At 34.6% G+C, this 15876-nt stretch overlaps 2 protein-coding genes and 1 pseudogene across 2 annotated transcripts; 2 read left to right on the forward strand and 1 right to left on the reverse strand.

Annotated features, from left to right (window-relative positions):
* Positions 1–1868: 1868 nt before the first annotated feature.
* On the reverse strand, positions 1869–2521 carry LOC110422190 (3'-5' exonuclease-like; annotated as a pseudogene).
* A 2737-nt stretch (positions 2522–5258) lies between these two features.
* On the forward strand, positions 5259–9542 carry GALK (Mevalonate/galactokinase family protein). Its single transcript, XM_021435206.2, has 13 exons — positions 5259–5567; positions 5886–6070; positions 6309–6355; positions 6559–6653; positions 6778–6860; positions 6935–7003; positions 7095–7280; positions 7365–7499; positions 7646–7780; positions 8255–8325; positions 8632–8709; positions 8998–9139; positions 9228–9542. Exons 1-13 carry the CDS (start codon positions 5405–5407, stop codon positions 9336–9338), a joined length of 1500 nt encoding a protein of 499 aa, XP_021290881.1. The 5' UTR covers positions 5259–5404; the 3' UTR covers positions 9339–9542.
* Positions 9543–12015: 2473 nt separating this feature from the next.
* On the forward strand, positions 12016–15037 carry LOC110422124 (uncharacterized). The gene is made up of 4 exons (XM_021435911.2): positions 12016–12353; positions 12641–13556; positions 14215–14356; positions 14493–15037. The coding sequence occupies exons 2-4, from the start codon at positions 13025–13027 to the stop codon at positions 14551–14553; spliced, it is 735 nt and encodes a 244-aa protein (XP_021291586.1). The 5' UTR covers positions 12016–12353; positions 12641–13024; the 3' UTR covers positions 14554–15037.
* Positions 15038–15876: the final 839 nt, after the last annotated feature.

A 15876-nucleotide genomic window follows, 5' to 3' on the forward strand; every position in this document is an offset into this window, starting at 1 on the left:
TCCAAGGGTGGGGGGCACACCGTATGTAGATGTGACTGGGCTTTATACGTTTGGGTTTACTTTCTCACAGTACTGCCATAGCCCATTTCAATCTTGGACTGTTCTGTGGGCTACCCCACATAGGCTCAGCTCATGAGACACCAACTAAGACTCTTCCATTTTCATATTATCATATGATTCCTATCAAGTAAAATTTTCGTCACGTGTCTAATAAATTTCTTATTTTAAATTATTTGTTTTTCATTGTCAAAGGTTTTAATTTAGCTATCAATAGTATAAGATTAGAGGCGTAACGTAAAATTATGAAAGATATAGCAAACAGATTATCAAGTGAAATAGAAGATTTTTTATTCTTTTTAACGAATTAGAAAAAAAAGAGTCTATATTTTAAGTTTTAACATATGATATTTCATTTTTATTGAAATTTCAATGAAGTAGCAAATATTAAAAAAGATAATTGCATCCGAGCATTTAATTCAATAAGTTAATGCATGATTTCTTACTCCGAAAATTAAGATTTCCTCCAAATATGTTTATAAAATCAAAGAAGAAAAAAGGGGGTTTAACATTTTCTTTGTATTAAGATCACCAACATCTAAAATGGAGATAAAGGCTGACCCTGTAATGAACACTATAGAAGACTGAATCAATACACAAGTCAAATAAAAACCAGTATGAATATGATATTAATGACCTCAAACACTGCAAATACAACATTCAGCAATTTGAGCAGTACATGATGAACTCCAAAGAAAAGAAATTTGATTCAACAAACATCATAAGAAAAACAGAAATTTCCCTGGGCTACATGAAGCAGAGATTCAATGAAAGTATTAATATGGTAAATTAAGCATGAATCAAGCACTTGCAAAACTTCAAAGGTGATGCAACCAAATTGAGAGCGCACCAAGACAAGACAAATCAATCATATGTAAGCCCTTTTCCAGGATCATAAAGTAAAACACATTAAACTAGCAGTGACTTAAAGCAGAGGCCTGAATTAGCATCCTGCTTGTTGTATCGAGGGAAGGCAATCAGTCAATTTTGCAGAGATAATACTAATAGTTGATTAACTGGAGCTATCACTCAAAAAGTAAAATAAGCATACACCAGGAGCATCACAGTAGATATAATAGAGGTACAAGTTCCAACCATGAATTTAGAACAAGCAGAAGCTCTAAGCAAGGGTTGGGATAAAGCAAGTTCACCAATGAACAAGCCGTTTATAATGCTAGAGCTACCCCTTGACCTCCTCGATACAAGCTTTGGTCAAACACACTTGATGCATAAACACTAAGGTCTATCTCAAGCAAGGCACTATTAATGTCATACCATGTAAAGAAGAAGGATCAAACCTCAGCTCTCTCAACTAAACCCTAAATGGAAAAACAACTCAAAGAGGAGAGCTACTTACTTAATATAACTCCTTTTTTTTTCTTTTAACAAGAAAAGAAACTGGGGTTGGTTGAAAGCCAGGAAAAAGATCTATATCTAGCATCAAACAACTGAATTATAATTCAACACCAAAGATCCATGTCGGAAAGAAGAATTAATCTCCATGATTTCAGTTCACTTGCATCACAGCAACACAAATTTCTCTAGGACGGAGGGAACAGAGACTTTAGCAAAATGATCAATCACACAACAAAACTTAATGGCATTCCGAGGCAGCAACATTTTCTCAGATATAAAAGAACTAAGCATTTATCAGCAACAAAAGAGATCACATAAGTTTGAAACTGTACGGCATTAGCATATAAAATCCATATCCATGGAACAAAAGTAAACGTGTTTTAAGCATATATATCCTGAAAAACAAAACCCATTCTAACCAGCCATTGAAGCAATGACACCTAAACCTTCACTCCTCAGTTCTCCCAATTCCAAACGTTCAATGCCTTTCCCAATTCAGAGCTGACAAAAGCATCAACACAAGCATACTGGACCTGCTCTGGAGAAAGCCAATAAGCACCCCAATCACTAGCCCAACTTCTCTAGGCTTCCTAACCCCACGAGCACCCAAAAGTACCCCAGCCAACGTCTCCATAGACAACTGCTTACTCAACCCGCATCTGTCAGCAGCAACATCACGAGCATCAACGATCCTCATAACGGTAAGCATATGATTCGACCTCATCAGCATGTCCTCATCATGGTAGTTCCAAACGCCGACGAAAGTAGTACGGGGATCAGACAGGAAGCGGCGGAGAGCTTGGGGCACGCGAGTTGCATGCTGGAGCTGGAAGATGAGGCATTGACGTCCAACGCAAAGCTGGAGAGTGGCTGCTGGAGCACGGTCTCTGGAAAAGGTAGGGGTCCATTGGACCCCAAGGCCGACGACTAGTGTGTCGCGGCGGAAACGGTGGAGACTGAGGGCTCTGAAGATCCATTTGCGAACAACCGAGGGAGTGGCGGTTACTGTGGTGCTAATGGTTTCTGAGAAGAAATTCACTGTGAAAGTTCTGAAACTCTCTGGGTTCGCGTTGATATGGGGTATGATGGACATGTGCTCGTCGTTCATGGTTGGTTTGCGGACTGTTTTCAGGCTCTCGAAAATGGGTTTGGTTTACGGTTTCTGGTCAGGGTTTTAGAAGGGTATAGGTCGTACGTGTAAGCAAGAGATCAGGATAATTGGGTGGAAATCGGTAAAAAACAGGAGCAAAACATGGCCTGATAAATTTGTGCTTATAAGATTTTTTTATTTATGATCATTTTATGTTAAATTAAAAATAAATAATTTTTATTCATTCAAACAACGAAAGTATCTTATTATCCTTCATTTAATTATATGTCATAAGCAAAATCACATGTCGCTATCTTAACTAATAATGAGGAAAATTAAAAATTCAAGACTCGATAAAAATAATAGTTTTATTAATTAAACTTAATACTACTAATTATTTTTAACCATTTTGAAACCAAACTTATAAACATACTATAATAGGCTAAGCATGTAATTAGCTTACAACATAGAATTTATATATTACTAATGAGGATAATGTTCAAAATAATCACTTTATTTAAAATAATAGATCAAATCTATTGTTTTTTTTTTAATTTTTTGGTGAAAAGTTGGGGTCTTTCTAAGCGAAAGAGAATTTTAGAGAGAAAATATGAAATTTACAGCGATATCAATTCTTTTGTGCTATAAAATATGGTCATTTTTTTAAAAAAAATAAGAAGATTGTTATTATTTTTCTATTTTTATTAAGTTAATTGGTTTTTTTAATTGAGAAGAAGATTTGAAGAGATCATGCACTAACTAATGAGTTAAATACTCAAATACTGATTGAGTTAATTGATTAATACTTAATTTGCAATCATTTTGATTCATTTTTAAATAAATATTTTGATTAATTCAAGTATAAAAATTCTCTAATTGAATTAATCAATCTGATCATTTGCTTACCTTTATTTGAATACAAAAATAAATATTTTGATAAATATTGCATGAATATTTTTTTTCACGTTATACATAGAAAATGATTTATGAAAATGGTTGAGATGTCTTTTGATTACACACATTTAATTCAAATATTCATTTGCCAAATTTAATTCGTTGGAGAGTGGACTCATCAAACTATTCTCCTATTGTTTTCCTGCATTAAAATGATGATGTGTTTCTTTTTCTTAATAATGTCGAAATACTATATAATAAAAAATATATGTTTTAGATCCTCACCCTAAACCCTAAAACTTCTAAAATATATATATAAAAAATTACTTTTTAGAGAAAATTTCTTTTAACAAATTGTGTACTACAAATACTAATAATTTCTATCAGCATCATAAATTATGATAATTGCCTAGACAATATGATCATTTAACTGCAAGTACTATCTTGTAATTTCGAATCTGTTTTAAATTTGAATTTTTTTATATTCTCCTTATATCACGAATATTTTAATAGGGTGAGTTTTGAATATGTAAATATAAGTTTTCCATCACTTATCAGGTATATTTTTTGAGTTGAGAATATAAATTTGTTATTTATTTTAAGTTTTAACGTGTGACATTTGATAGAGGTTGAGCTTAAATTTTGACCTGTGACATTTAATATCTTAATAAACCTGATCTTCACTGATATGAGATTTTCACAAAAGATACAAAAGTCGAGGTAAATCTAAATTAATGTAAGAGTTTCTGTCCTCTATAAATAAAGAATCAATGCAACAAGGGTTTTGTAGAATTGAGAGTATAATGTCACAAATCACACATTTCTAAAAGATAAGGTGAGTCTTAGATATATAAATATAAGTCCTCCACCACCTATCAAGCGTGTTTTTTTATTAAAAATATGAGTTCGTAATTTATAAATTTATTTAAATTTTATTTTTAAAATTTCACACAAAGTTAAATTTTAAGTTTTGAGCTGTGACATATTATCATTTCGACTAACAACATAAAATAAAAATATAAAAAATTAATTATATATAATAGAATAATAAAGATTTATTTGAATTTTTTTAATGATTTATTAAGTTTTTAAAAATATTATGCTTTTCTTTAATATATTTTTTTAGGGGATATATTAAAATAAAATAATTTTTTAAATACTTAATATTCTTAATTTTTTATTATAAATTTATTTTCATAATTTTTATTTTTCATATTAAAAAGCATTGAACATCTTATTGTAAAAAAAATAAAATTTTAATATCAACCACATAAAAGTTAATTTTTTAATTTTCATGAAAATAAAAAAATTAATATATATTTAGGAACCAAAAGATTACTCCTTTTAAAACAATTGAAAATGTTCGAAAACTCTTTTTTACTTCCTCGTCATATTTTATTTGAAATGTTTTAAAATAAAATAATTTTTTTCTAAAAACTTAATATTCTTGCTTTTTATATATTTCGAATTTATTTTTTTAATTAAAAAGTATTGAACATTAATATTATAAAAAAATTAAATTTTAACGTGACTTGTATAAAATTCAAATTTTTTATCTTGATTTTTATAAAAATAAAAAAAATAAATATTTCAAAACAAAGAAAGTATTTTTTTTATTACATCTCTGACAATATTTACCGTCGCGGTAATTCCCAATCAGAAATCACGGGCAGTCTTCTCGATTCTCGCATATATCCAAGCTTTACTCCTTTTTTTCTCCAAAGGAACAGATATCCGCCACGTAACATGAAAAGGAGCAGAAAAAGAGCCACGTGCAAGCCAAAAAGGAAATAAAATATTCTATTCAATCACGAGAAAAGGGAAATTATTTTTTAATTTGGTGGTAAATAGATAAATAAGATAAAAAGAAGAATTTAAAAGAGAGAGGACTCCTTGAGACTTTGTTCAGTTTCGGTTTGGATTATTTGGAGTGCAAGAGCTTAATCCAAACTCAAAAGCTGCTCAATTAAAACTGCTGCGGTGATCAAGAAAGAGAGACAGAGAGCAATGGCGAAGCACGAAGAGCTTCCGATTCCAATTTACTCTTCATTGGAACCGGTGTACGGCGACGGATCTCAGCTGGAAGAAGCTCAGCTTCGATTCGATAAATTGAAGTCCAAGTTTCTGGAAGTCTTCGGTCACCCTCCCGATGTCTTCGCTCGATCTCCAGGTCTGATTTTTTTTTCTCTGTTTTTGGTTGGTTAAGAAGTAAGCGAGAGATTGAATTTTGAATTTAAATCTCTCATTGATATTTGTGTTTTGCATGTTTAGTAATTGTTAAATTCGAACTACGTTTTGGATAATTTTCTGTTTGGTCGCTGAGAAACATCTTGAGAAAAATAGACAAACAGTATTGACTAAAAACAACTAATTGAAACGGAAAAATAGAATTCTCCTTCTAGAGTTTTTTTTTTTTTTGGTTTGGCTGTTTTAATCGTGAACATTGGTGATTTTTGAACTCGTTGATTAATCATGAATTGCTATGCAGGGCGAGTAAACTTGATTGGAGAACACATTGACTATGAAGGATACTCAGTGTTGCCGATGGCAATCAGACAAGACACGATTGTGGCAGTCCGAAAGCATGATGAAGGGGAGGCTGAAAAGCTTCTCCGAATCGCTAATGTCAATAATAAGTACACTACGTGTACTTATCCTGCTGATCCTAACCAGGTTTATGACTTTTTCCTTTTTTGGTCATGTGGTAACTTTATTGTTCTCTGCTAATTATACTTATTGACATGCTTATGTTACACTTTGCCAAAAGTTTCTTGAGGAGTTTGTATATTTAACTTCCTTTTCTGATTGCCTTTGTTCCTGCAACTTGCAAAATTGCCACTTTTGTGAGTCTGTTGGCTTACAGTATTGCTCTGAATCTGTGTCAAAATACCTGACATTGTTTATTTTGCAGGAAATTGACTTGAAAAATCATAGATGGGGCCACTATTTCATTTGTGGGTGAGATATTGAATTCTTTTGCTCAGTGTATGTAGTTATTACAAATTATTGGTATATTTATCCTTTTCCACAAGTATACAAGTACCACTATTTCATTTGTGGGTGAGATATTGAATTCTTTTGCTCTGTATATGTAGTTATTTCAAATTATTGGTATAGTATGCTGCCATGAAATGGTGATGCTAATAGTATTGCTCATGTAGGTATAAAGGTTATTATGAATATGCCAAGTCAAAAGGAGTGGATGTCGGTGTGCCGGTTGGCCTTGATGTTCTTGTTGATGGAACTGTTCCTACAGGTATTTTTTGCATCAAGATTTTGCTGTTAATTGAAACTAATTGAATAAAATTTTACTCGTATTTTCTTTTATATTTTCTTTTATGTAAGAAATTGACTCTTAAGCTTACATTTCCTTATTCTAGGTTCGGGACTATCAAGCTCTGCAGCATTTGTTTGCTCATGTACAATTGCTATTATGGCTGCTTTTGATGTTAATTTCCCAAAGGTATGCTATTTTCACTGAGGTAATCACAAGTTGTATTCCGAAATCTAAGTTCCTAACATCTCTTCATTTAACAGAAAGAACTTGCCCAAGTTACATGTGATTGTGAAAGGCACATTGGAACACAATCTGGTGGGATGGACCAGGTTTTTTTTTTTGCTACCATGATCATGCTACCAAATTAATTTGTGGTTATAGAAAATTGTGTGTCACTTATTATCTTTTTATTTATGACAGGCAATCTCCCTGATGGCCAAAACTGGGTTTGCTGAGCTAATAGATTTCAATCCTATTCGTGCAACTGATGTGCAACTCCCTGCTGGGGGCACATTTGTGATAGCTCATTCATTGGCAGAATCTCAAAAAGCTGTTACAGCTGCTATAAATTATAATAACAGAGTTGTTGAATGTCGATTGGCTGCTGTAAGTTAATATTCCCTGAAGGGTGTGTGTTGACATGTGTGTTTCTACGTAGACTCACAATTTGCATTTTCTTTGAAATTTCAGATTGTGCTTGGTATAAAGCTGGGAATGAAGGCACAAGAGGCAATATCTAAAGTCAAAACACTTTCTGATGTTGAAGGGTTATGTGTTCAATTTGCTGGTGATCATGATTCTAATGATCCTGTCCTTGCTGTCAAGGTTTCTATCATTTAATTTTCTACCTCCATGATATTATGGTGTTTATTTCTTGTTTTATGTTTAAATCTCAGTTGCCAACCCTTGAATATTCATGATATTGCTTTCTCTTCTATTGTGTTAAACTATATGTTAATTTTTTGCTGCAGGAATTTTTGAAGGAGGAGCCATATACGACTGAAGAAATTGAGAAAATCACTGAGGAGAATCTTCCATCAATCTTGGGTGACAATCCGACTTCTTTGGATGTGCTAAAAGCAGCCAAGCACTTCAAGTTGCATCAGGTACTTTCTTTTGGTTGAAGTTGGATGGAATTTTATTGAACTAATATCGTAATTAATTATGATTTAGGTGATTGTTTTGATATTGCTTGAACTGATATTCCATATTATTTATTTTAATTAGTTAGATCCATAGGATTAAATAGTAGAATTTCAATGAGCTGCTTCAAGAAATCCACAAAGAAAATTGTCCTTTTATTTTTAGAGCCTATATATTTCCATATTTTCCTTAGACTTTTGTATTTTCTGGTGGGTCGTTATTCACATTTCACCCTCTTGGTTATTGGTTTCTTTACTGGAACCAGTACCAGTGATCCTGAGATAGTGTCTTCATCCTTTTGTGAAATTTTGTTAGATTCTGCCACTGGTCTTGATATAATTTTTGTATATTTTTAACTGTCTTCATTAGCAAGAAATATTTTGGTTTATTTGTTTATATTAGGGTGTATTCATTTATCACTCGATTCTAATTTCCAGAGAGCTGCTCACGTGTATTCTGAAGCCAAGCGGGTTCATGCTTTCAAGGATACCGTGTCATCAAGCTTAAGGTGACTTATAATTTATGATAGTTAGCTATGGTCTTTCACAAGTTCTCATAAAATTTTCAAGGGATTCTTACTCCCTAATTGTTCCCAACGGTGAATTTTAACTCTGTTTAATGGAGCTATACTCATGCACTTGAAGATTTGTTGGTGCCTACAGAATTGATGTCGATTGGAGTTCTTGTGCTTGTGCAGCAGTTGAATATATGATTGCTAATAAGGGCTAAAAGTTTATCTTTCTCCTTTTCGAATCAATACCTAAATTGTTCTGTCTGAAAACTAATGGTTTATAATTATTAATTTATTGTGTAGTGAGGAGGAAAAGCTCAAGAAGCTTGGTGATCTTATGAATGAAAGCCACTACAGCTGCAGTGTTCTGTATGAATGCAGGTACAACCATCAGAATGTGCATAGCCATTCAAACTTCTCTCTAAGATCATCACTATGACCTTGTTAGAAAAATTGTTTGCTACCCCATTTACTGTTTCATCAGAGCTGAGTGGAGCCTTTTCTTATGCATGATAATGATTTTTTGGTCATATTACCAGACTCTGATGTGTCTTTTGGTTACAAAATTTTTATACTACTACCTTTACAATTATTTTCGATGTTACTGAGGGCAAGTCCACATGCGTGCTAGTTACCATTTGCTGATCTTTCCTTGTTTTCTGTAACTAGCTGCCCGGAGTTGGAGGAACTGGTAAAAGCGTGCCGAGACAACAGTGCTCTAGGAGCAAGGCTTACCGGAGCTGGATGGGGTGGTTGTGCAGTGGCCTTGGTGAAAGAGAGTATTGTACCCCAGTTCATCCTCAATTTGAAGGTACAGCCTTTGTTAGCTTGTAATTTTTTGCTCACATTTCAAATACCACAGACGCTGGAGCCTTAACATTTTGCTTTTGTATCATCAGGAACAATTCTACCAATCGAGGATCAACAGAGGCATAATCAACAAGAATGACCTTGGTCTCTATGTTTTCGCTTCGAAGCCGTCAAGCGGAGCAGCCATTATTAAATTCTAGTCTCTCTGCTTAACTTATTCATTCTACCTCAAACATTATCCAACTTTACATCTGAAGATACCATGTCATCTGTCGTCAGTCCTATCCAATGAAATATTCGATTGCTCTTAACAGGATGCTGCTTGACAAAACCTTTGGAGTTTTGAGTACCAACAAATTTAAATAAAAAATTGGATTGATTTTGCATTATTCTTTTCGACTAAATCCATGGAGGGATTCATCTGATTACTGTTGCACAGACCATTCTTCGTACCTTGACACCAGGGGGACCCAACCAGCATGGGTGTTGGGTGGTGAGGTGCACTATGTTAATGGCGGAGGCTCCACCGGACCACCGGAATTGTGCCCACTGTGACCCGACCCCCTCACTTGGGCTTGAGCAGTCCAAAAATAAGTGAAAAGTTAGTTGCTCTGGTCTTTGATGGGCCATGGCCGATTTCAAAAGATCCAAGCCGGCGTCCCCTTGCACCACAAAAATCATATCAAACTGTTGCCCCCCACATTTGATGTGAACTTTAAAAGGAGTAGCACAACTCATCTAATTTAGATATTATACATCGGCAATATCTTAAATATAAATTCTTTTATATTTAGGATCGATTAATCATAATTTAAGGTGTTTTAGTATCTCAAACAAGGTTACCCCCATGAGCCCTAAATAATGTTTTTGTCACATAGTTAAGATCTTTGTAACGTGATTGTAGGCTTGCTACCTGATATGGTCCCATCCAAATCTTGCATAGACTTGCATCCATGCATGCACCCATCCTTGTCTGGTAAACACATTTGAGGATCCCACATGGTAGGGCATGGACTAGAACTTACCATGCAAATTATATGCTCTTTTCCATCTCTTTTTTCTCTGTTTATTTAGTTTTCATAAAAGTTAAAGAAAAGCGGACAAATCAACTTTCCAAAACAAAAATCTTGGAGTTTTGATGAGTTTTAATTCATCGATTGCTTATTTTTTTTATTAAGAGAATAGTTTTTTTCTTCTTCATATTCGAATTTGAGTTCTTTTTCATTTTTCGATTATGAAAGTGAAAAATAGTAATATCAGAAATAATAATAATAATAATAATTGATATTTTTTTGAATGGGACAAGATTTGAAAGAAGTATGACACCACCAAAAATCGTATCTAATAATGGTTAGGGCATGGGTCCAAATTAAGCTTCCCAACTAGATAGCATTGAACCCTCTAGCAATTAATCCAACACACTATTTCCATTTTCCCTTGTCGTTGGGCAGCGTATAGCATCTTTATCTTTTTTGGGATGAATGAATTGAAAAAAAATAATAAAAAAGGCATTATTTGTATCAAAAGAGTGACAGCATATCCCCATCCTGATCCAGCTAGAATGGGAAGCTAAAGCCATGAAACCATGGCTGTCCTTTACCACTATCACCATGGCTCTGACTCTTACTTGGATCACTCTCTGAATCTTCAATGTATAAACCATTCACTCTCTTGGGTTTTTTTTTTTTTCACCATTAAAGTAAAACAGGGACAAGATAAAATGCTACAAATTGAGTAAGCTCGACAAATTAGTAAATGGATAAATAAATTAATAAAAAAGATAACATCTTTTTTATTTTTTGGATTATCGGATTATCAGATTATTTATAACTAAATAAATTTCGGATTATCAGATTCAATCAAAACGTTGTTCCCACCACTTTCTTTGTCTTGGCTTCGTTTGCATGTTTCAGCTGCCTAGAGTTTGAATTTGATCACTAAGACTCTGAATCTTACACACTTATAAAGAGATTTTTATATCGTTTCCTCTTATTTGTTTCACTGAGGAAAAGCTTATACAAGTACAAGCCCCCATACTAAAAAACGGTGGATTTGAAGTCATGGGAGTGTGACATCACTAGCAGGTGGATATCTTGCAGCAAGGTCCCATAAAGTTTGGGTTATTACCTTACAAAGCTGACCATAATGTCATTCATAACACATGTAACATGCTTTTTTGTTTACTTCTGAGCCAATCATACAATTTAGAATCTTATCTCGTGTGCCTTTTTCAGTCCCCCAGAAAAAGTAAACAATAGCTTCATGGTTCATGAACAATCAAAGAGAAAATGTTTTCTTAACCAAAACAATTTATTTTTACAAAAAATTCAAAAACTTAAACCGAATTGATAATATTATATTTCGTTAATCTCTCATTATCGTTGATTGTATTTAGTCATTGAAAATCGTTTGTATATTATTAGATAAGGATTATTCAGTTTATTGTGGTTTTCAATGTTTGAGTACTAACTTTATCGAAATCCACGTGATCGGTCTTAAAAATTTTCAACAATGATTGATAGATTTTGCTTTGGGTTGCTTTTTATATATATTCTTCACTTTTGTGGGCAACCACGGCCAATTGCTTCAGCATGCTGAAAAGATGATGGAATATGTATCAAGGTGTTAAAGAAAAAGAAAACCCACTGAAAATGTGAAACATGCAAACCAGATTGAATTTTCTGAATAATAAATACACCATCACAGCTAAAAAGTTGAACGAAGAAGAAGAAAGGGGGGGACAAAATTAGATAAATGAAAAGCATGGTGGTAACAAAAGGGAAATAAAAGGAAAACAGAGGGGCCAATGGGGACTGCCATGTGTCGGTGCAGTTTCAATTGACAGCATAGAGTTTATATTTAAAAACCCAAACCAGAAACCAAAGAAATGAAACAAAGACTCCTTTTTTTCACTTTTTTGGTTAGAGAGGAGAGAAGTTTCGAGTTTGTTACGTTTGAAACAGTGTCTTGTCTGTTCAATCTCCAGTTATCTAGTACTTTCTAAGTACCCTCCTCACCCTGTCTCTCTCTCTCTTTTGTCTTGAATCCAAAGCTGTTAAAACCTCCGCATTGCATACATTTACCAATCTGTTTATACATATTTATATATATATATATTCTAAGGTTTTTCGTAGATGGAATAAGGAAAACATATGCCTGGTTTCAAACTTGTTTTCTGGGCATCGGATCTGGGGTCTTCTTGCTTTCTTTCCAAGGTATTTTTTTATATATATGTATACTTATTTCTTTGATAAAGGAAGCTTTTTTACTTTATTGGGTGTTGATAAATGTGGGGTTTTGATTGGTACATTTTCTGGGTTTGAATGGTTTTTTTATGTTTGTGTTGCTTTTGTATGCCTCAAAGCTTTGTCCTTTTGCGCTGTTTCCGAGGCTGTTGAATTTTCATTTTCTTTAAGAAAAAGATTCAAGCTTGCCTTGGTGTTTTTGTGGTCATTTTGGGATTTTTTGTGATGAGTTTTCTATATTTTGTTAATGGATGCAGGGTCTGATCTTTGCCTCATTGGGATTATAAGTTAGAGGCTTGATATTGAGGGAGTTCTGGCTAAGGAGCCTAATATAAAAGGAAAAGAGAAAAAGTGTTGTTTTTTTATGCATGTGGATTATACTTTTTAGTTGAGAGGAGACACAAGCGTGTATGATAAGTTAAAGTGCATTTATTGAAGATATTTTCTGAGTTTAAAGCTGTAAAGTTGCCGTCTTTGCCGCTTCAAGTTAAAAGTTTAAAATGCATCTTTGTGGGAGGCAATTTTTGTAGTGGGATATTCAGGTGGAATTTTTGGTCTCAGAGTCTGATGCTTTGATCATTGGGAGAACTTGACCAAGTAAAAGTAGATTGAGATTGTGGGAGTGGGTTGTGATCCATTGGATGGCTCCTAGGGATAAAGATTTCGAACTTGACCTTGAAAATGGAGTAGCTGTTAGTGAAGAAGAAAATTATAGCAGAAGCCCTGTTTCTGGTGTTAAAAAGAAGGCACAGCTGTTGCTTGCTAAGGTTAAAGGCAGTTTTGCCGAGGGGTCAGATGATAGAGTATCCTTGTCTGGTGATGCTTCAAATTCTGGTAGGATATGTGTGGAGAATGTGCAGGTGGTAACAAGCATGAATATGGAGGGACAAGACAGTAAAGATGCTAAGGAGATTAAATCAGTGAGGGAGAAACGTAAAAGCTTGAGTAATAAAAAACCTCCTAAACCTCCTAGGCCTCCAAGAGCTCCATCACTGGATGCGGCTGACCAGAAGTTAATTAGGGAGATAGCAGAACTTGCCAGGTTGAAGCGTGCAAGAATTGAGCGGATGAAAGCCTTGAAGAAGATGAAAGCTGCTAAGACAACATCTTCTAACAGCAACATGTTTGCCATGGTGTTTACCATCTTCTTCTGTCTTGTTTTTATTTTTCAAGGTAATATTTCCTTACTGGATAGTACAATCTTTTCAAGAACTCTAATTATCCTAAAAGATTCAAATCCTTGGCTTGGCTTGTTTATAGTGGAGTATTTGCTATTTATGGTACTTTAGATTTAATAATGTTTTAGCACCATACTTGATTTTTGCCCTTCCGATTGTTTCTGGCTTAATTCTTTCAGAATGCTGGTAAAAGATGCTCTATCACTGTTTCTTCGTTTTCATTCCTTTGTAGCTTTCCTTATGTGGGATTTTTGTGTTGTTTAAATTTGTTTTCTAGGCTAAGGTTGCTTAAAGCTGAGAAACTAGTGATTAGTCGGTTGCTTACTTATCAGCCAAAACAAAGCAATTGCTTACTTCCATTCTTTTTAAGATCTTAAGACACAGTTCTTTTAAAGTGCTAGAAATGGGAGCAATTTTAATGTTACCTTCGGCTCTATATCAACTAATAATTGGAATGAGATCTGCAAGAATTTGATTTTGCAAGATACTTCATTTTTGCTAACTACTATGGTGCTCTTAGTTTCATCAATATCTGTTTACCACCTGCAAGAGCCAGTTGAAATATTTATGCAAATTAGTTTTAAGAGTGAATGCAGACCTCTGTTTCCAAGCTCTGAATATGGACTGAAATTATTTTGGCTCCTTTTCTGCAGGAATGTCATCCAGAGGTACGGTGGCAAGTCTTCAAGGATCTCCTGTCCCAGCAGGAGCAGTGGAGGGAGGTCTAATTTCAGTTCAGTTCTTTGGGAATCCATCTGCAAGTATTCCCAATCGACCTGACTCTCAGTCTCCCAGGTTTGTAACAATCAGTGGCTACAAAATTCTATTGCATTTGCGTATTATTTTTGGTTTTTAAAGTTCTTAAAAATTAAGATAACAGAGGCATGGTAGTCTTGCAATACTGATTTCTTATCTGCATTCTCTTCTGCAGTTTAGTGGAGCAGGTTGCCGGTTCAGATGCTCAGGAGAAGCTGAGAAGATTTTCTGGATAAAATAAAATGCTGTTTGAATGCGAATGTTCTATCTGTGGCTATAGATACAAATCTTTGCGGTTCACAACTTCCCTTCGAAGCCGTTTCGCTGGACCCTTATTTGCATTCACAGCCTTCAAATCTTTACACTTTGAGTTTGCTGGTAATTTATCCCGTGCATGTAAATGCTATTTGAAGTTGGGGGTGAGCTAAATTACCATGTAAATTTTTGGTGGCCTTTGGCCATGGTCTCAATAATTCGCCTGCACAACAACTTTACCTTGTCCGCTTATGTTGTGGGATCATGTATTCTCTATAGAGATATCCCATTAAGGAAAGTCAGAATTCAAATTTCTCCCCAGATGGCACGGCAAGATTTATGCAACCAGTTTTTTTTTAACCTCTTATACATCATTTTCATTAAAATATGCTGTAAGAAATTCCTAGATTCATGAGAACTCTGTGATTTCAAAATAATAGTTTAATAATAGTGTTCTTGTTGGATGATCTGACTCCAAAATATCTTTGGGATCAACACTCTCAAGTTTACTCGTGAATCAGAGTATATTTATCTGTTTTGAGTCTTGACTCTGCTGAGTCTGGAGCGAGGGAGAGGTCCTATTTGAAGCTTTAGGTAATGCTAGTTTTGGTGTCTTAGCAAACCTATTATTGGTAATCTTTCTTGTTTTTCACTCCAATCGTTGGCTCCCTAACTTTACAGTTCAAAACGCTTCTGGTAGGAAGTGTTTTCTTGTTTATCTGATGGCCAGGCTAATAAGATTGATGTCTCAAGTCCCCCTGAATCATGTTGCTTTGTACACGTAGCATGCTGTTTTCGAGCATTGCAGATTGAATTATTTTGCAAATTTTGAAGGGGGGATTCAGTCGTGTGAAGGGGGCCAGTGAAAGGCCCGCTTGGAGTCCTGAAATCCGCCTGTCAAGGGGATTGCTCCTTCATGTCATGTGGATTCACGTGTGCATGTTTGTTTAATCTTTGTGAGCTGGACGGGTTTTAATTGCCACAGGGAAAGAGGTACCACCTCTCCATATCCTTTGAAATCGTCATCCTTAACTGCCATTCAAACCAAAGAAAGCACTAGATTTGGCATTAATTGATTCCAATCATGCAGATGTGTTCAGACTCCTGAGAGAATATCCCCCAGAAAAACAAAAACGTGAATGAAAAAACCATACAAGACAGATGCAATTATCCAGGATATCATAACTAGATATTTAAAGCCAATTTAGAGCCATGGAGTCTCCCACCCCATCGCATTCAACACCCTGTCACAGTGTCACTCTCCTGCTTAGTCATATTTCCAGTCCGCCAATCATTGGGCTGAC

This window comes from Theobroma umbraticum, unplaced genomic scaffold (genome assembly GCF_002168275.2).
Source record: "Theobroma umbraticum cultivar Fairchild unplaced genomic scaffold, ASM216827v3 scaffold_130.0, whole genome shotgun sequence".
Classification (NCBI taxonomy): domain Eukaryota; kingdom Viridiplantae; phylum Streptophyta; class Magnoliopsida; order Malvales; family Malvaceae; genus Theobroma; species Theobroma umbraticum.

Excerpts from the sequence above, each read along its gene's own strand:
- GALK (XM_021435206.2), top strand. The coding sequence starts at position 5,405 with ATGGCGAAGCACGAAGAGCTTCCGATTCCAATTTACTCTTCATTGGAA. Across the intron at positions 7,500-7,645 it reads ATCCTGTCCTTGCTGTCAAG|GAATTTTTGAAGGAGGAGCC; the intron begins GTTTCTATCATT and ends TTTTTGCTGCAG. Across the intron at positions 9,140-9,227 it reads AGTTCATCCTCAATTTGAAG|GAACAATTCTACCAATCGAG; the intron begins GTACAGCCTTTG and ends TTGTATCATCAG.
- LOC110422124 (XM_021435911.2), top strand. The coding sequence starts at position 13,025 with ATGGCTCCTAGGGATAAAGATTTCGAACTTGACCTTGAAAATGGAGTA. Across the intron at positions 13,557-14,214 it reads TCTTGTTTTTATTTTTCAAG|GAATGTCATCCAGAGGTACG; the intron begins GTAATATTTCCT and ends CCTTTTCTGCAG. Across the intron at positions 14,357-14,492 it reads CCTGACTCTCAGTCTCCCAG|TTTAGTGGAGCAGGTTGCCG; the intron begins GTTTGTAACAAT and ends TCTCTTCTGCAG.